This window comes from Clarias gariepinus, chromosome 3 (assembly GCF_024256425.1).
Source record: "Clarias gariepinus isolate MV-2021 ecotype Netherlands chromosome 3, CGAR_prim_01v2, whole genome shotgun sequence".
Lineage (NCBI taxonomy): Eukaryota > Metazoa > Chordata > Actinopteri > Siluriformes > Clariidae > Clarias > Clarias gariepinus.
Window position 1 is genome coordinate 4,820,988 of NC_071102.1, and position 22,058 is coordinate 4,843,045.

Here is a 22,058-nt window from a genome sequence, read left to right on the forward strand (position 1 = left end):
ATCTATGACTCTTTATTAATATTATGAAGCTCAATTTGGCTGCACACCTTGTTTGTAACGAGACACATACCTTTCATCTGTGGTTTATTGTACAGGGATAAAAATTTTGGTAAACAAGTCGTACATTTATTAGCATTTATTTAGTGTGCTTGGCTAGTACTAACAAAATAGTCTATTCTAAATATCATTAACACCTTGCAACAATGTGCATTGTGAAGATCACAATATCTAAACTGTTGCCACAACTACTGTATGCATGTCTTTGTATGCTCTAGGTTACAATTAACCTTCACTCAATTAAACAGTGGTAAACCTACACCTATTCCAGCACTGCAATGCTCATGTGCACCAAATGAGCTCCATATAGACACGCAAAGGTGTAAATACAGTATGAGGGCCAGGTGTCCACAAACTTTCGGCCATTAAGCGTGTGTCAAGCAAACTGTTAGATCATACAGCATATCGTTTTTGGGTCCTGGACGAAAGTCACCGGAGGACATTTTCAGCTATGTGCCGTGGTGTCCTTGGAAAAGTTTGCATGTCAAAATATTATTTGCATTGGTGTCCCTTCTTTATTACAATCTATTTTTAACTGCGAGTGTCTTCAGCAGGAAAGGTACAGTATTATAAGACAGCTGTATGCAGTTACAGCTATGCACTAAAATAAAAAAGAGTGGGTTGTTGTGTTATTATTGTTTCTGGTTGTTAAATCTACTTGGGAAACTACAGCACTTATAAACTAATATCCCAGATAGGTACATCTACAACTTATTTTCCTACACGTGTAAACACCAAAAAAAAGTTTGTCTACTGGAAAGATATTTAAATTGTTTTGTTTTTATTTTGCTTAATGTTTTTTTTTTATTTTTTTTATCTGGTTTCTTGTCAACTTTAATACTTTTAGTAATTGAGCATTGTGGCTGCTCTAACCTTGAACAGTAGCTGAAACATTGTATACTAAACCCAGTTAATTCCACTAATACTTTATCTTTTTTAAATAAAAAAAAAGACGCCTGGGAATTGAAAGAAAGAAAGAAAGAAAGAAAGGATATTATCTTTTTACATCTCAGGAGAGAATATGCTTGTGTTCAAATTGCCAGGGTAATTTAACGGAGCTGTGAGGAGGATGAGGAGCGTGAGGGTTGAGTAAGGTTAGTGATGGTTTTCATCGATCCGGCACTAGTCAAAGTACATTTGCTATCAAAAAAAAAAAAGAAAAAAAAAAAGAACAAAAGCCCACTATCTACACTCTGTACTATTTTCATCAAAACCATGCAAAGAGTGAATAGTGTGCCAATGAGCCTTGTAATAGCATTTCTCTGCTACTGTGAAGAAAAGCAATTTAAGCCCAGTATGTCCAAGTGCAACAAAATCTAAAATTCATTGGAAAAAAAAGAAACGTCATAGTCGCCGAGCTTCATCTTTAAAGGTAACATAAACTTTTTAAAGTAACTGCATTGTGCACATCCAAGTAATATTGCTGACTAGGTCCATCAATCTTACATAGATCCTACATAGTAGAACAGTGAAGCTGCATCACATCCACTGAGCTGAAGTTGTGCTCTTTTTTCCACGGGAAGTTCTGCATACTTAGGTTTCCACTAGGTCCTTCCATTTCATCCGAGTGTCTGAAAACAATTAAGCCGGTTGACTGCTGTACAACCATGATGTAAATGTGATAAGACTCTTTTAATATAGCGCTTCCCTTGGAATTGGGTAATTCACACAGAACCCATCAATTATTAGAACCATTAGGTGATAAGCCGCCTCAGTGTGTGCCTTCAAGGAACATGCGGGTAAGCAAAGGCATCAGAGTGGGCGTGGCCTTCTGCACAACACCGTATGTTGCTTACGGGGATTACCATTTATATCACGAACCCAATACAGCGCTCTGCTCAGAGCTTGGCGTCTCCAGTCACCGCCATTTCTTACTAAACGCTTAATTGAGGACAGGAAAAACAAACTGCCTTAACGCTTTAGGATTGGCTCTTATGTCAGAGCTCTGGCCACCGAACCATCATAAATAAAGCCAGAACTCTTGTAACCAATATCAAATCAGAAGATAGGATTTAAAACTTTAAATATGTTTAAACCAATTAAATGTTAAAAAGCTAGCCCGGATCAATCTCAGCTGATCTTTTAGGTCATTGTTCTTGAGGCATTACTTATAAAGTGCGATGTTGTTTAAATCTCGTAACAGCACATCTCAAAACCTCAAACCTCAAAAGGTGTGACAACATTAACCCCTGATCGTTGATGCCTGGGAGCCCAACGAAAGTGCAGTATCGCCATGCTGAACCGCATGCTAAATTGCCCATATGTGACCATGTGAGTGCATGGTTCCCTGCTATGGACTTGTACCCAGCTTTCACCCAACGTTCCTGGGATTGGCTCCAAATCCAACACAACCCTGACCAAGGTAACAGTAAAGTGCTAAAAGAAGATGTATGAATGTATAAATGTTGAGTGTTCAGCTCCACTCTAACAATGCGCTCGTTCACATAGCTGCACATTGGCCTTGGTCTAAACATAACAAAAAAAGTATTAAACTCCTAGGAACCTTCAGCCGGTGAAGGGTAATAGCCTAAAAATTTAAATGTGAAAAAAACTGGTTTAACAGGAAGCTATTAGATTAATGCCTCAAGGCTATGCAAAACCATCACTCCCTTTCACTATAACAATGAGTAACAATAATAATAAGATCCACAAGCTTCCATACGAGGCCGCTATCAAAAACTAGTTTTATTTTATTAATGTATTAGCAAATAACAAAAAAACTTTACTGCTTTAAATATTTTAAGTTTTTTTACTCAACATCCAGACAGCATCTTCTTACACCATTTTGTAAAACTGTCATGATGCCAGAAATTTTATTTTAAATGTCAACACACACTATTCTTACACTTTTAATAATAACCTGTCATTCCCTAATATCTGCTATTTAAGCATTTCCATGAAAACGTGTCAGATTGTCCTTAATCAGCCAAAAGTGTGTACATGTCACCCATATGTGCTTCATGAACATCCCATTGGTGGTGGTGTAGTGATTAGCACTGTTGGCTTGCACCTCCAGGGTCCGGGTTTGATTCCCACCTCAGGTTCTTGGGTATTCTAATTTCCTCCCACAGTCCGAAGACATGCAGGTTACGCTAATTGCCGTTCCCAAATTGCTCATAGGATGTGTGAATGTTGACTGGAGGTCACCAATGGCCTCTATGGTCACCAATGGCCTCTATGGTCCCTAGTTGAACGAGAGAGATTTCTGGATGGATGGAACACCCATTGCTGATTAATTTCCCGTTCGCTGATTGACCTCGGGTAGGAAACTGGTTTTTGGAGTGGGGCTGTGGGGATTGGTCTTGATTTACAAACAAGAACGTAAGTGCAGTCAAGTGTTGGTGTTGGTTGAGCTGGCCATGGAAGTTCTTCAACTTCAACCTTGGCACATTGTGTTTTCACGGAGCTTGCTTTGTGCACAGGAGCATTGTCATGCTGGAACAAGTTTGGGCCTCTTAGCTCCAGGAAAGGGAAGTGCATTGCTACAGTATATAAAGAGATTCTATACAACTGTGTGCTTCCTATATGCGTGGCAAAATTTGCCGGGGGAACATGTACAAAGCCAAAGAAATGCAGTATAATATTTATATATATATATATATATATATATATATATATATATATATATATATATATAATGAATCATGATATGGAGAGCTGCATGTGGCAGAGCTGAAGATGCTACAATTTGCTTTGGGAGTGACAAGAATGGACAGGATTAGAAATGAGGACATTAGAGAGACAACGCAGGTAGGACGGTTTAGGAACAAAGTTAGAGAGGCCAGATTAAGATGGTTTGGACATGTGGAGAAGGATGAGGAGTATATCGCAGGAGAATTGTTAGAGATAGAGCTGCCAGGCAGGAGGAGAACAGGAAGGTTTAAGAGGAGGTTTTTGGATGTGGTGAGGGAGAACATGCAGGAGGTTTGGGCGACAAGGAAAGATGTGATAGACAGAGTTAGATGGAGACAAATGATTCAAAGGAAAAAAGTGTAGCTCAGAGGGATTTAGTGATCAATGCTGGAGGTTCAAGCCCCAGATCCTCCAGGTGTGCTGTATCATGTCTTTTACTGCGCGGTAATATGTGACAAGGCTGAACTTGACTATAGAACAGTAATGATAATAGTATCGCAATTTAACTGGTATTGGCACCTAGGTATCATGATAACTTTGTATCGGTGGTCCCTGGTGTTTTCCATCCATCGTACATACAGTGGAAGCTTTACTAAGGGTATGTTGTAATGGGAATGAGTGGGATGATTTAACTCAGATCTTTGGCATTTAAGAGGTAGAAAATTAAATATGAAGTGATTCTAGTAAAGGCAAGTATGTCTTCTACTACTGCTACTACTACAACACGCCTCCTCCTCCTCCTCCCTCCGACGACTCCTCACGTCAATACTTTCCCAATATGCTCCAGATGGAAACCAGCTGCTCAGCTTCCCTAATGCAACTTTATTAGAACCAAAACGCAACATTCATTTACTCTGTAGCGCAGAGGAACAGGCTGGCATTTTTGTTAAGGATACTTCTGAGGCCAATAGAAATCACATCAGCAATGAAGCAATCACTGTACAATTTTTGGAAGCCATCTACAAAGCAGCCACTCTCGGCTTGTAATACGTGTATGGAATAAATATCCAGACTGAGGGGAACCATATGTTCATCTAAAAGACTTCCACTGCTTCAATCATCTTTTCTTTCTCTCATTTCTCCCCAGAGTCGAGTTAATGCTCACCGAATTCTCTGGTTTTATACTCATTCCTCATATTTTTCTTCTTTTTCTTTCCTTTTTTTTTTTCGTTCGACATCAAAATGAGAACATGTGTCAAAACTTATTACGGCACAATCGAGCTCAAAGCTTCATTTAGCCGTACAAATAAAGAGAAGAGACGGGAAAGGAATAAGCACTTTGCCGACTTTGCAGGAACCGAAGGTTTGTATTACAACTGAAAACATGTGGATGATGGCTATGAAAACAATTTCATGGTTGGTGAACTGGAAGACAGTGCAAACACGTGTGTGTGAAAGGTCCCTATCTGCTTCCTTGTGTCTGATTCGGTATTATCTCACCAGCTCGAGTCAAATGATTAATTGCTCACGTTAGTTCTGTCAAGCACAACCTACAGTACGAGATTCCAGGCTCGGGAAAACGAGCGTCCTTGGATCGTAAGTGTACACAAACAGCGTTGTTTAGACTCAGATTGAAAGTGTAACAGAAAACATAATCAAAGTGACACGATGTATTTGGGATGTACAAGATGTTTGGCAGTGGAGGTATAAACTGAACAGAATTAAAGGCCAGAATTGCAAACAGCACTATTTAAGGCTGCTTTCATATTGGGAATTTATACCATCAACAAGCAGCACACATTTTATATATACGATCATAAAAAAAAAGTAGACAAATCAGTTTCGGCCATGAACCTAAAAAACGACTTGTTCAACACGACAAACATTTACATAGCCTCAGATACATGCATTAGAAAAAAAAAAAAAAAAAGTTATTTTACATTTTTTCGAGATCATACAAAACCCTGAGTGACCCTAAGTTAGATAAACTGCGCATAAAAATACTATTTAAGTCCCGCCTTCATCATAAAAGTTTCTAACCAATCATAGACGAGATTGAATTCTTGTATTTAGTCATAAGAGGGCGGGATTTCTTAATCTCACACAAGCTGAGATACAGGAGCTGGGTAACAGTTTTTCATTTTATTATTATTATTATTATTATTATTATTATTATTATTTAACCAATTCTAATAATTATTTTTTTAAATCACAGGTATTAGAGATGGGGAAAAATATATTTGTGATACAATTTCTGTATCGCCACACTGACGATCCAAAGTCAATTAATCAATTCTATGTAAATATTGAAAACAAATGTTTTTTATTTGAGATGGTAAAATGTTGCACTTCCTTTATAATCCTATAGGTGTTGCTTTAAACTATACACACATTAGCATGCAGAACCACATCCTGTGTGGTTGGAGTGAATTATTTTATAATAATGTTTAGAATTGTAAAAAAAAAAAAAAAAAAAAAAGAAATAAGATGGAATCTGCACCTGCTTATAGAATTAGAGAATATCGTATCGGTTGATCCCTGGTGATTCCTGTCTCTAACAATTATACATAAATATGATTTCGACTCACACTGAGATGGAAAACTAGACAAAATAAGTTCAACCAAAATAGTTGAAAAACTATTTTGTAATTTAAATAAAAATGTTTTAAAAAAAGTTTTAAATTTAAAATGTACCTCGTGCCAAGAACAAGACTCTTCTTACACTGGCACGTATATACTCTACCTATCTCGGCAAAAATAAAAAAAATGTAAAAAAATTTGGTTTGTTTGGTTTGTTTTGCTTTCTATGTATTCTTTTCTCCAGCTATAACATTAACTCTTTCGCATTTTTTTTCATCATTTGTCACTCAGTAAATATTCGATACTAAAGCTTTAAAACTAATATTGAAGAAGATGAAACGATGGATCAGCTAGGTTATTAGCTACTGGAATGCAGAAGTGGTAACGGTGTTGTTATGGTTACATTGTGTGCGTCTCATGAGCCTTTTTTTCCCCAAAAAATGGCAGGAAAACTCTTGGACTGGAATATTTTCTGTAGGAAAAAAAAGGCCTTGTGTGAAAATGTGAAGACGGCTAAACGCTAGAGTCGGAGCTGCGAATGTGATGATAATGATGGTAATGATGTGCGGCTGTAATCTACACATGGAAATGAACCAAATCATTTCAAGGACAAAATTCTGACTAGTGAAAAATGAGGAGTGTGAGAGAGAGTGAAAGAATTACCATTTAAAATAAATGATATTACATTCCTTTTACATTCCCGGAGAAAACAAAGGCCCTTTATACTTATCAGTCTATTGCACTGGTATAACGGATGTCGGTAAATCTCCGGAGAAGGAGTGATGGCGCTGTTCCTACTTCTATTAGCTTTTTCTTTTCTTTTTTTTTCCTTTTTGGTGGAGATAATTAAAATGTATTTGGAACCGATTCTGATATTAACCCGCCACCTTGTGTTAGTAGATGACTTTTTTGTGGGGTTTTAACTGCAAGAACACCTTTTAAGCCGTTTTCTTTCCCCGTTTCTCGTTCTCGAGCACTGTGCTGGTTGTGGAGGGAAATCCTACAGAATGGCAGGATAAGAAAAGATAAACAGGGAAGAGTGGCTGTCGAGAGGAAAAAAAAAAAACTATTGTCGGAGAAAGCTTGAGCCGATCAACACTCGAGCCTGTGATCACTTTTCACTTTTGTCGGCGAGGGACAACGAAAAGATGTTACTTCCCTCGGTCGTTTCAGCGCGCTCTGTTTGCACATTCAAATGAGTCTTTTATTTACTTTCGCTCTCTAAACTCTTCGCTCGCTAGTATTTGAACACCTGCTGTTTTTGTCAGGGCCCGAAAGCCGCAAAGCATTGTGGGACGACAGAACACAGCAGCGCAACAATGAGCGGTCGGACAAAAGACTAATGGAATAATCAGTTCAGTATGATTTCACCCCATCATCTGCCGCATGCTATCAGACGACTCATTCTTTTCAACGTTAATGAGGGCAGAGGTTTGCTTTTCTATCGTCTTTTCTTTCTTTCCACACTTTTCCAAATGTCAAAACAAGCGAAAAACAGATGCCTGGGTGAAATTAAGAGGCTATAAACAATAGATTAGTAGATAAAAGGTGAGTAAGCGGAAAACAAAATGATAATAACGCAATTTCTGGTTGAAAAAAAAAAAAAGACGTTCAGCTTTATTGTTCATTTTCTTTCTGTTCAGACTTTACACTGTGCTACTTTAATGCTGCATTAATAGTTTAAAGCTTTTAGATTTATGTCTGTCTTTTACTGCACATTCAATTTTCTCCCATTTCAGCACAAGTTACAAATTGAATTACCTTCTTTCTTGTTGTTTTTAATCAATACTATGAAATGTACAGCAACAGCAGCCAGAAATGAAAAGAAGAAAGAAAAAACGAGTTTAGAAACACATTGCACCCTGTTTACTATATGACATTTAGAAACAGAGTCATTACAGTATCATTACATATTAATAAACAAAAAACTCATATAGACAACAGACAGATCAAATCTCACTCACACTGGAACTCATTAAATATAAATATATGCCCCCCCCCCCAACCTAACCCAACCCGCAGCAACTATTATAGGGACTAAACATATTTCTTTGTTTGTGTTTTTGGCATGTTTCCCTCTTCCTCATTTTTATCATAAATTATTCTGTACTGTTTAACCCCAGGCTCAAATAACGTACTGTACTGTACCTGCACCTTAGCATGTAACTGTGCAAGCACCTTTTTTTTCAGAAAAATGGGGGATTTTTTTTTTTACAGGCAAAAGCAAGATAGTATTCGTATTACATGCAATTGTATTGAACTCCTAATAAAAGAAATCCTTCTAATCAGAACCAATTGGACTTGGATTGTACTATATATTGTGCATTTTTGTGGCTTGTTTCTCACACACAAGAAAGATGCCACTCACTCACTTATCGCTTATACGGCTTTATACCCTATATACAGGGTCGCGGAGGGCCTAGAGCCTATTCCAGGAGACTCAGGACACACTGGATGGGGTGCCAATCCATCACAGGGCACACACACATACTTACATGTTCATTCGCACACTACAGGCAACTTGATTTGGGAGCTGTATGTTTTTGGACTGTGGAAGGGAACCTGGAGGAAACCCACCAAGCACAGGGAGAACAAGCAAACTCCATGCACACAGACCCCCAGGCGGGAATCGAACCCAGACCTTAGAGGTGCAAGGTGACTGTGACTTGGCACCGTGGCACCCAGGAAGATGCCATTTTTGTAAGATTACATTATGCTCCTTTGCTCATAACAATTTGAAGAATAGAGGTGTAATAACAGCATTTGTCGTAGGTTTATTTTGTGCAATACAAATCAAAACATCCTGTTTCTTACTGGACATTCATTGTACGCTCTATAGCGTCAATACTAAATAGTTGGAATGGTGAAATTTCTATAATCTTAGGAAAAAAAAGCATGGACACAGTGAAATCTCACTTTATCTGTGTGCTCAAGCTGCTGATTAGGGCTGTAGATAAAATGATCTCATAACATCAGTTTCCCTCTGTCCTAAAATACCTAATGTAAGACAATAAAAGCCTAATAATTCTCGAATTGCAGAAGGAACCCATACAGCTGGATGCAACAACTGTTAAGCTTCAAGCTGAAAAGCCGTACATTTGTTATTCTAACGTATATACAGGAATTCATTTCAGCAAAGTAAACATAGCAGATAGTCTATATAGTCAGTGCAAAGTTTTCCCATAGTCTTGTATGTACTCTTAAAATCTTGAAATATTTGTTAGACAAGCACTGGGAAAGACCTCAGACTTTCTGGAATTAAGGAGATGGAAATGCTTACTTAGTTTTACCAGAGGCTGTTGTCACAACTGGAGGATCGCTTGAAAGATCAACATTCCAGATCAGCCCTTTACTTCAACAATGAGATTTTGTGTTTTTGGGTGGCTGGAAGAATAAAAAAAAATAAAAAATAAACTTCGGGTTGGGTTCTAATATTCAGGTTGTTGTTGGTTTTTTTCCCCCAGCGAAAGAATAAGGACATTCTAAACCTAGACTACATGTTGTATTGGTGCAATTTGAGCTTTTTTCTATTGAGACTTTGAGGAAGAAGAGGAAAAAAAAAACATTCACGCGAAATCTCAAGACGATTCAGTGACACTGCTCACCATCGCTGAACGAATAGGTTCTCCTTTTCTTATCTAAATATAATGGAGGGTGTTGTGCTCCATAACGTCTCCGTGTCCTTCCATGAACAGGACAACTGGCAGACGTTAATCGGTGAGGTTAATTCACAGGCAGACTGTTGATTCAATTCAGTTTAAATGCAATCCAGTTTATTGCCTGATTTGTCTCAAGCATTGTCTCATTTGTTAAAAACTACTAAAAGTATCTAATATGCATTGATATGCCGTGTAACATAATTGTTTTTTTTTTTTTTTTTTAAAGTCCTGTCTTATACAAATTGATTATCTTTGTTCCTGCCAACTCACTGCACCACACTCCAGTCCAGTAGGTGGCAGTATTACCCACCTCACATGAACGTAAAAGTAGAATAAGTGCTACTCTCGCAAAATGTGAGAAGCCTCTTGGTGAACATGCTCAGCACAATTGGGGCACAATACATGTATAGCCCCGCCCCAACATGCTTGAACATGGTCGACGTGATATGCTTCAGGCTGCAGGAGGGGCTACTATCGAAGTGCGGAAGATGGAAAAGGTTTTCATTTTGTGCAAAGACATATTTTTAAAGAATTCACCAATTTAGAGCATTTACATTTTCTAAAGTTTATCCAAATATCTCAAAATGTAGTGAATCGATTCTGAATCGCAAACTGACCCATCAATTCAAGAAAAGATTGCACCTCCAGGGGTAAGGGTTTGAACCTCACCATCTTCTCCCCGTGCGTACTACAGTCAGAATACATGCATTATAGGCTGTTTAGTGTGTTCAAGTCGCCAATAGTGTGTGTGTGTGTGTGTGTGTGTGTGTGTGCACTGTGCTTATGATGGGTTGCACCTCATTATCTATTATAAACCATTACATACGCTTATGTCAAGTGTTTTAAAAGACGACGGTTAAACGTAGGATCCTTATAGCATAGTAAAATGTTAGCAAATACTGAAACATGACACCAGAGATCTAAGCAGACCTGCTCTGTAGGTGTTATGTCAACTTATGTCAACACCATCCTTTATGACAGTGCATACATGTTGAAATGAGCAGAAGATTAACGATAAGTGTAGGACTAGGTCACTTGTCATACACAAACAATGCTATTCCCGAAAGTTTTATTCATCACAGGCGAATAAGCCTTTATAGATGATTATATAGCATTATGATGGTACCTGTGGAGATCCGTGTACCATGCGTAGCTCTATGAACACAGGTCATACCTGTCCTGTACCTGCTTAGGGGACACTTTGTAAAGTAAAGACCTCAACACCCAAAGAAAGCACTTTGATGGATAATATGGTGGAAGTTTTTATTTAAACTTGGCTTTTATCTGTTCTAACGGCATTAAAGCCTATATCAATGTTAATGTTGGTTTATGACAGTGGTTATGGGTTTAATGTAGACCTGAAGTAGTGCTAGCGAATAGGGTAACATGATACTAATGCCTTAGCTCAACTGACCTGCTCCCTCTATGGCCATCATTCATTTAGTAAGTGGAGTGGAGGGGGGAAAAAAAGATTTTTTTTTTTTTTTTTTGAAATATGGCTTTGCTACATGAGTCACATTGGGCTTTATATCATATTCCTCACTCTTCCAGATTCAATTACATCCCTCAATGTCCTGAAACTCTCTTAGGTCAAACATTACAAGGGCAATAGCTTTAATCCACAATCAGAAACTGTCTCAACAGTTCCATGGCTTCTGTGTGTGTGTGTGTGTACATGTAGGTATGCACTGTCTGTGTGTATGCGTCTATGCGTGTTGTTCCGCGCTGATATCTTATGCATGTTTCATGTTTCAGTGCATCCGAACGTCTCATGCGGAGTCCTTATTGTCTGCTGATTGATCTCGGCTCTGTGATGCGAGTCGATCCGGCCTCATCGATTCACTTTCTAGTTTTGCCCCATATTAAAACACCACTGGTTTCTTCTGTTCAGTCCTTTGTTTTGTGCATATGACCTCTGTAATAACTACAAACTCTCGCGCATTAACATTCTCATCAGCTGCAACGTTTGACCCGAAGTGTTAGCACGGTAACTGTTGTAGTAGTCTACAACCAGGAGAGACTAATAGGATATGAGAAAAAATTTAAAAACAATAATAAATGAACAAGCTGACTCACAGAGTCACACTTTTCAGACAGGCAATTTCTCTACCATAAAAAGACCGGAACTGGTCAGGGTCGACTCGAGTCGCTCAGGCCGTGGCGATGGGAAATCAAATTCAGCTTCTGTTTGGAAAGATACGCTAGTGTGGTCAATTAGAGAGGTGAGGTTGAAGATGTTCAACGTGCTAGAACAGCTGATCTCATCTGGATAATGGTGGCTGTCGGGCACAAATTAGCATAATTGCTTTTATCAATAAAGATAATCAATCACATGGATAGAATATAGGTGGAAGAGGCAGAAGCAAATGAACCAATTCTGTGTCAAATGCATTATTCCACACTTCACTTGTCACCTTTACAACATCAGAGTTTTATCTTTTTGAAACTTTGGCCGCTGACTCTCTTGGATGTATCGCTCAGAATTTTCCAATTGTAAAATGTTTAACTTGGAAACCATTGGGTCGGGACTGTGTGTTTTGGCAGCGGAACACACACAACTCAGTACAGTATATGTGGAGCATGTGTGTACAGTATATGTGGAGCATGTGTGTACAGTATGCTCCACCGAAGGCTACGTCTATAGCTATAGTTTCATATAGCCTTAACATAGCTTTATGAACAATATTTTAGGTAAATAATATTCCAGTTGCAATAAGCCTTTATAAATACATGTGTACAGTAGGTTTAATGTTTACTTAGAAAACTCATTTATCAACACTTATGAACAAAATTCGCACTCCGGTAAAATCTCCAGTTACACAAAGATAAAAAAAAAAAAATGGTAAAAATGGTAGATTACAAATTGTTTTTTCTTTAGTGAAACAGACAAAACGACAATATGCAAAAGCTACTCGAGGCCACTTTACTTTTGGTTTTTAAGAAAGTGTTGTCAAATAGTGTAATATATCATCAAGGATAAATTCCCTGCCCTAAATAACCAGGACAATCATGCTGGAAATGAAGCTTCATGAATACTAGTGTTAGTATTGTCAGTTGTTATAAAGAGTAAGAGCTTATATACAGTAGGTGATGGGTATTCCTAAATACCTAAAAAGCTTGGGCTTAGCAAGTTAAGGCTCTGAGTTACTGATCTAAAGGGCAACGGTTAAGCCTGAGCTCCACCAAGGTGCCACATTTGGGCCCTCGAGCAAAGCCCTTAACCCTATCTACAACAGAGACACCGGATCATGGCTGACCCTGCGCTCTGACTCCGGCTTCATACCTGTGAAATATAAAAATAAATTTATTTCTCTGTGTACAGTATGTAGCTTATATGTGACGAATAAAGGTATTTATGTATTTATGTTGAGGGCAATGAAGAGTTTACTGTATGTAACTCTATGAATGGTAAAGCATGACACCAAGATGCCACCAAATGTGTTGAATGTAAACACGATGAAATGAGCCTGTCTTAATCCATATGTAGGTTTAAGTCACTTGCAATAACAGCTTATAAACGGTAGGTTTTGGGTAGTTCTCTAAATACTGCCTTTAAGCGGTACCAAAATTACCAATGGTAGATTTTTACAATTCAATAAAACTTGGCACACATCCATTTAATGAGGTGCCATTATTTGTTAAAAAAAATCGTTCATCCCTGTTATAAAGACTTTATGATGCATCATGAACACCACACTCAGGTCTACAAAGCTCAACTGACCTGGTCTCTGTGTTATCTAAAATAATGCTTGTGTAAGTTCCCGTTTTGTCACGAAGTACTTTTGTACGTTTTTGTGTATCCTTTTATTAAACATTACCAAAAGTGATGTAAGTAGACGTTATGACAGCTGATGCCTCGTTTTTAAACAGGTATAAATATGTTGACAAAGAGTATAACGTGACACCGAGCCCCCTTGTGTCATGTGAACAGGTAGGTAAAGGGTCCATCTATGTGCCACTGGGGCCCACATATTCCCCTCCACTAGGCTGTCTCATTTTAATGGCAGTTCTTACGGGGTCGGGTTGCCAGTTCTGCTCTTTTTATATTAATAGCCTGATTATATCTGAGCAGTTGAGGGTGAAGGACCTTACTTACTCAAGGGCCCAACAATGGCAGCTCAACGGCGATGGGGCTTGAACCTGGGGACCTTGTGATCAGCAGTTCAAAATACCTTAAACATCGAGCTACCCCTGCCCCCCATGTGACGAGGACAACAAAAAAATACTTATTTAAAAATGGGTCAAGGGGTAGCTCAGTGGTTAAGGACTACAGATCAGAAGGTGTCAGGTTCAAACCCCACCGCAACCACAGTTGGGCCCCTGAGCAAGGCCCTTAACTCTCAGATGTATAAGTCACTCTGTTTAAGGGTATAATCTGCCAAATGTTCTTGCAGACCTTATAAAAACACATTATTATTAAACGTAGACTTTACGTCAGTTTATAGATCTTCAACTGCGCTGTTATAAATATTCCTAAAGCTTTAATGAAAGGGCTTGTAGGAAGAAAAAAAAAAAGGATTTTTGTAATATTAATATGAACAATGCGAAGCAATTATGAATCGTAGAAGTATTTGTGAATATTGTGCTTGCATAACTTGCGATCTAATATCAGTTTGATCTGATTATAAATCTAATTACAGCTTTGTGGTTCTCAAAATGATCTCAGCGTTGCATTAACATCTGATTACTTTTTTTCTTCGGCAGCAAAATAACTCCACACATTCGTCATATTTAACGCTTGCACTAGCCTTGGAAATAATCCGCAGTAGAGGACACATTAGACAGAAAAATCTTTCGGACACATAATACGGCGTGCTATACGAGATTTATAGGATATATTTATAGGCTGTATGACTACAAGTGTGACTCCCTCATCCTGGAACCACAATCACATTACAGCCCAAGTTCATCTAGGACAAGGATCAATAGATTGAGAGAGAGAGAGAGAGAGAGAGAGATGAGCACTTCATTTGATTTCCGTTCATCTCTCTGAAGAGAACGTGATATGATTGGAAGGTCACTTCCTCTGCGTAAGTGTCTCAGTGTAGTGTCGCTATCAAGTTCGTGTACGAACGCCGTCAATTGCGATCCCAGGCTTTTTTATTTTCATTCTTGTGCTACAAGTAAGAGCAAAACATTCTGCATGTTTAATACCCCGAACTCCCAGGAGCCATCAGCGTGCCCAGATGTACACATAACTCACATTTGTAACTACTTAATTTTCCTATTAGTTCCATTGAAGCTCTTAAATAAAGAAAAAAAAAAAAAAGAAAAAAAAACACCACAAAATAATTTCTGAAAGTTTTACTTTTCTTCCGAAACCCAAAACAAAACATGAACATCTGCTTCCTCTTGAACTCAATCTCCTTTTAAAGAGCTGCTGTTTGAAACGTGATCGCCGATGTCTGAACTTTTTTCCTTTCGACACTCGATCATTCTACCGATGATGAGCGTTTTTCACTTACCGCAAACAGGAGTACACTTTGTGTGGTCATGACGACGGGTATCGGTGTTGCTGTATCGCTAAGGAAGTGCAGGAACTTACAGAGGACAAAGGTATAAACAAAGCACCAGACCTGATGTAGACTATGACGCCTGGCGAAAAGCACCGTGTTTTTTCTATTGTTTAGGGGCGTTCAGGTCAAACCTGGACTTTTGACTGTGCAGAATTACAGAATACACTCATGAGAGTGAATCCTCCCTTTATTTCTCTATATGGTCCCGTGTTACACTAATGGACTTATCCCAGTGTTTCACTAGTGCTTGGACACCATCCAGGAAGACAGTTGTCTCAGTCCTCCAGAGCCATGATCTGCATGATCTTCATTTGTGCCTGCCTCACATGTGAAACCCTGGCCTCCCAGGAACTCCGTTAATGACATTACAAACATGCACGTTACAGGAACTCGACTGGGAGTTATTGCGACATCACCCAAGTGGTGTTGGTGAATGATTGTGTGTACAGTTCCCACAGACAGATGTGTCTCTTTAGCAACTTAGTAACTAATTATCCATCAATAAGTCTAATAAGCCACCTCGGCCAGGATCAAGATGCGTTTGCACCGTTCAAATCTTTTTCTGCGGTTAAGAGTCTCATCACCGTACTGTGCTCGACGTTTCCTGTAAATGTCGATCGGTTTTACTCCATCCACCAGATGTTTCATCACGAGTCCCGGTTTGACTTGAACGCCTTCCCCTCGTGTTTACCAAATCAGTTCTATTTGGATATTTATTAGGAACGTATGTAAATCAATCGCGTTTACTTTTTGTAAAGAAGCAGGACTGGAGCGAGCTGCGAGCAGGGTTTGTTCATGTAAAGCTGTGTTTGGACAGGTGTGCACCACGTTTAAACTTAAAGCATATACTTTTTTGTAATAGTCCTAAATAATGATGAGAAGCTGGAAATATGACTTTTGATTAAAAAAAAAAAGTACTTTTACGAAAAGTAACAGAGGCAGAAATGCCACGAAATCGTACAAATAAACATCATGAACACAGAGAGGTGACAGGCTTCACATCATCCCATAGGCCAACTAATAATTTACATCGATATTTTAAAAATGCAATATTATATATATATATATCGCGACACTTCTGCATGTCTCACACTGCTGTTTTAATCAACACACAACCTAACATGGGAAAGTAGCACTTTACACACCTTACATTCACCAGGATGAGATTTCAAAAGTAGCTATGTTGAACAGTTTATCATTTTTATTTATTCATTTTTTTTTTTTTTTATTCTCTAACGATTTTATTTCCTGGTTAAAGTTCGAATTTAAACATAAGAGTCATTAGCTAGAGATAATAATCATTATAAAACTCCTGCCAAGAAACCAGAGCCAGATAGTAACTATAGTCTAATAGTGTGGAAGGTATGATGAAATGACAGCAGCTGTGTACACGTTCTAACACACACACACACACAGTGTGTGTGTGAGAGAGAGAGAGAGGAAGAGAGAGAACAGGGTGAGGAGTTTAACCCCTGCATGCCTGATTTATAAAACAACAGACTGCTCCTGTAGCCTCAGGAAAACTGTGTGTGTGTGTGTGTGTGTGTGTGTGTGTGTGTGTGTGTGTGTGTGTGTGTGTGTGTGTGTGTGTGTGTGTGTTCGAGCTTTTGAATGGGTGTTTTGTTTGCCTTTGTGCTGCAGTAACAATGTGTGTGTGTGTGTGTGTGTGTGTGTGTGTGTGTGTGTGTGTGTGTGTTGGGGCGTTTAGGGGTGTGTAGGGAAGACCAGTGGGTGTAAACACCTCTGTAATTTACCATCTCTGATACTTGTCACCTCATTTCCTTTTTTTTCCCCTCTTTCTTTTGTCTTTGGCACAGGAGCGCGAAACCCGCGTGACACAATCGGATCTTTGTTCCTGCGATCCTCCTCTTCTTCACCATAATACACTGTAAATAAACAGCCTACAGCTGCGAAAAAGCTCGTCCTCCTCCTCATCATCATCATCATCATCATCATCGTGCATCCCAAAAACACAAAGCCCAGTTGGACGGATGAACCCAATCTGCTCCATTTGTTTACGGTGTATTTATGATTTGTTTAATATGGTTTGGTGAACATGGAGAAGTGCTACCACACTGGGTTTCTGAGGCAATTTGTCATGAGTGTGTGTACACATTTGCCATCTGTTAGTACAAACCCACACACACACACACACAGAGTCTCTCGCACACATGCACACACTTCCTGACACAAAGTCCAGTGGGGTTGCCATGGCGAGAGAGAGGCACAAAGAGAATCGTCCATTCTTACATAACTGAATGAAGCTTTTCATCAGACATGGAGGTGGGGGAGAAATGTGTGAGAGAGAAAATGAGAGAGGGACAAAGAAAGAGAAAGAGAGAGAGTAAACTAGAGAAGGAGAGAGAAGACTAGAAACGCTGACAAACACCAAACTGTAGCCAAACACCACTGAGGGAAATGCTGTCTCATTATTTACATTAGTTTTACTCTCGTTATCTCGGTTCTAACAGCTCCAGCGCTTCCTCGCGGACAATAAAAAAAAAAAAGTACTTGCATTAAAAAAAGCATGCATGCACACACCAACACACATACACACACCGTGCTTATGCAGTCAACCTTGAACTATCATGGATTTTATTTTAAAACAAATCACTAAAAGAACTGCTGTAAAGTTCTTGAGAGAGATAAAGAGAAAGAATCCAAACTAAACTGATGCTCGCTTGATCTCAGCGTTCCTTCTGTCAAACCTTTCTGTAGGTCCTTCGATCTCCCGAGCACTAATGGAGTGAGCACTTGACATCATTGTAAAACCACAATAAAAACATAACCGGTCCCGCTAATGGTCTCCGCATGCCTGAGAGGCCGACGTGTCAGCTCCGACTCGCCCCTTTTCTTCCCAAACGTTGTTTAAAAGAAAACAACCAAAATCTAATGGAGTACCGACGTCTCGGGAACGTCCCACAACTCGCGCTCGGACCCGAGCGTGCGCGCTAAACGAAAAGACAAACTGACACCAGAAGGAAGCACACCAACTCTACCACCACTGCTACCGCAAACATCACAACAGCATCACCACTACCACAACAACAACAACAACAACTGGATCTTCTAAAACAGTGTAGGAGTGTGTGTGTGTGTGTGTGTGTTTAAGCCTTTCAGAAGTGGGCCTGTTTTTTTCTTGTAAATTTTCCTTGACTGCTACCACATGTGCAGCCTGTCTAAACTGTACGCTCGGGCCCAAACCGCACTCGTTACGGAGCGCAGAATCGGCCAATCAGCAGCCAAACGTCCAGAAAAAAAGGAAAGAAAGAAAAAGACCTGCAAAACTAGCCGTGAAAGCTTTAGGTCGTTTTTTCTTTTTTTTTGTGTGTGTGTGATTTTATAGAGAGTTTGAGTCAAATGGAAACATACAAATCATGATTTAAAGTGAACTTTTCTTTCTTTTTTTTTTTTTTGGTTTCATTACCATTTGAATGTCGGGTAAGATTTAAGCTTTTGATAAAGAATGCACGAATTCTCAATGATGGTCAGCCTGATTTCCACCAAATTACTACAACAATCTCATTTCCTCCTTTTGATGCCCAGATTAAGAAAGTTCCCTCCATGTTCTTAAACTGCTTCTTTATTTTTTTAATAATAAATATTATTATTATTATTATTATTAATATTATTATTTTCTAATCCAATCATCCCTCATTATACAAAGCTTCATTGCCTAATTACGCTTCTGATACGACTATAGAGTTAAAGTGATCTGCAATTGAAGGTTTGGATTTACTTTTCTGAAAAGGGAAACGCTTAATAATCGGTGTGAGTTACTGACTCCTGAAGGCTGCGATTAGAAGTAAATGATCAACCCGACTTCATGATTCAAGATAATGGCGTTTTAGAAAATGCTTTGCGACGGATATAGTTACAGAATACTTCTGGGTGGCGTATCAGGTGGGTTGATGTGCGTGTTTATTCAGTGGTTAGCATGGAAAACTCTCGGCGCTGATGATCATTTCAAACTAAAATGTTGCATAGCAGAAAATAATTTGAATAATTAATAATAACTCTATGTGCATTTGTATGAATGTACAGCTTTAGAAAGTTCTGAAAAGTCGAAGCAGAAAGCATGCCCACTTTGCTGCCCTTGGATAACCTACTCTCTCCACAATTTGTGTCCTGATTTTCTATGGAAATAGACTTTTTTGGAAATCAGCAGTATTTGAAAGCACACTCTCTTAAGCTATTCTTATATCAGATATCAGAGCTCCATGACATAACGCATTTACAGCATGAAGAAAGCATGCGTTTTCTTTTAATTATTTAAACACACAGTTGCATTCAAACTGTTTCCCATAACCACAAATGGCTCGCCTTGCTCTAGGCATATCCTGACTCCCATTGCATATATGTTATTTAAATACATGCAAATGATTAGGCTTCTTTGCATGATGCTGTTCAATAAGTTAGGCACTGATATTCAGTTGTATCACATCACAAAACATGCCTTGTTAAACACGGTTGCATCTCGTAAGGAGGGTATAAAGAGTCTTTGACCAACTGTTTGGGAATTTCAGCTCTGCTTGTGAAAACTTTAGGGCAACATTTACACAATACATCACCTCCCACCCCACCACCACCCCGGCCCAACTCCTCCGGTCAACAAATTACACACACACACACACACACACACACACACACACACACACCAGAAGGAAAACATTCCAATCATATCATTGCATTATGAATGATGTGCATGGTGTTGTGGAAGTGGAAGTGCTGGAGCAAAAACGCACTTTTTTTTTTTTTTTTGTCTCGCACACAAAGACAAATCCAACCTGACACTCTTAATCAGAGGTTAGATGTGTTTCCATAGCCTCTCCTTCATTCGGCATGCATCTCTCCAAAATAAAGATCCAGAAACAAAAAGTGATTGCAACTTTGTCTAGTTTTTTGTTGTTTTTGTTGTTGTTGTTGATGATGATTGTTGCAGGACTGGAGTCTGGAGTGCGCACCTGCTACATTAGGATGCTCAGTTTAGTCTACAATTCTTAACAACTCATGCAAGACTATTGCTCTGAGAATGCTCTGTTCTTTAAATCAGGCTAAAATGTACCACGTTTAAAAGGTGCATTAAGGAGTCAAAACAAGAAAGAAAAAAAATCATGAATGCATGCAATATCATTCACATACATATATATCCTAATGAGATTAGGACTCATTTATTATATAATAATAATAATAATAATAATAATAATAATAATAATTAAATAAATAATATTAAAATCTTTATTCAGAAAGAAGTTTGGCACTGGACAATAAAGTTGGGACATTCTATAGATCAATGAGTCTTGCATGGTTTTTGTCACGCGTGCTTCTAAGGCGCGCGCGGCTCAAGTGAATAGAAGTGCGCAAAGGCGCGCGAAAGCAACTTTGCGCAAAAAGCGACTGAAAAGCTTCCCGTCTCACCTTGTTGTAGCTGTAGTAGCCGGAGCAGTGGGAGAAATCCATGTTCTGTGGATCTCCAGGAATGGAAGTCCCCCCTGAGGACGGATAAAATCGTACATCCATGTTTTTCCCCCCTCTGTCTCTCTCTGTGTCTCTCTCTGTCTGTCTCTGTCTCTTGGAAAAGCGCAGCTGCACCACGACCAGTTTCTGCGCTCTGCCTTCTTTCCTTTACGATCCTCAAAAGGTGGAGTGTCACAGAAAGGCGAGAAGGAAGTGCTTCAGGTTTGGAGTGTAGAAAGATTTTAATTAAAAAAAAAAAGTTGTTGTTGTTGTCTTGTTTTTTTTTTTTTAAGTAATCCTGATTTATTAATTTTTCGATCCGGCGCGCTCCGAGAGGTGCGGGACACAAAAGGAGGCAAAAATGTCTTATACACACAGATAGATCTAGATAAACCCCCGAAAAGACACAGTGCTGTCCTTCTTTCGGCGTGTCCTTCTTTACCGTCAGTCCTTTCACAGCATCAGATGCGAATCAAACTCATCCGACTCTGATAAAAAAAAGTTGTCTTTAAAACAGAACCAAAACGCACCCGTTCCACAGGACACCTCTCTCCGGCAGCATTATCCTCCAATGTCTGGGGTTTTTCTTCTCCGGCAGAAAGAAATGAAACAAAGATAAGAAAGAAAAACAAACACACACACACACACACACTTCCGTACAGTTTTTACAGATGAATTATGTCGCCGGGTTTCAGGGGATCAGAGATAACCAATAGTCTCCTTGTTAACATCAGCCTACATCAAGCTGTGTGTTTTTAAGCGTAATGAAGAAGAGGAGCGTGCGGCCAACCGCGACCACGCCCCGCGCCCGGCTAGCCACGCCCACTGGGTAGGCACAGACAGCTCGGTGAAACTGCGAGTCGGATGATTTCAGGGATTTAAGTAAGAGAATGTCAACATCACTCCACTTCACCTCTCAAGACAGATTTCATGGGTGCCAATACTTGTGTTGTGCATCTGTTTCGGCATTCTGTTTAAAAGATTGATTATATATATATATGATAAATGAATGAATGCAATGCAATGAATAAAACTATTCTGGGAAAATCTGCCTGCTGAAGAGAATGAAATAAAACTTATTATAAATGAATAAATACAATAAATTAATTAAATAATATTAAAAAATTAGTAATTTATTAATACATTACTACATTATTAATCAAATTATTAATCATTATTAGTCAAATGGTGAATAGTTGTTGGGAACACTGGAATT

The 22,058-nt window shown here is 38.9% G+C and overlaps 1 protein-coding gene across 1 annotated transcript in view; it reads right to left on the bottom strand.

The window, feature by feature from the left end:
* The window catches only part of tox3 (TOX high mobility group box family member 3), a 73,061-nt gene extending 51,475 nt beyond the window's left edge, over positions 1 to 21,586 (bottom strand). The window contains exon 1 of the mRNA XM_053491488.1: positions 20,804 to 21,586. Within this exon, the coding sequence (XP_053347463.1) occupies positions 20,804 to 20,905 (102 nt within the window). The 5' untranslated portion in view covers positions 20,906 to 21,586. The remainder of the gene's footprint in view (positions 1 to 20,803) is intronic.
* Between the last annotated feature and the right edge of the window lie 472 nt (positions 21,587 to 22,058).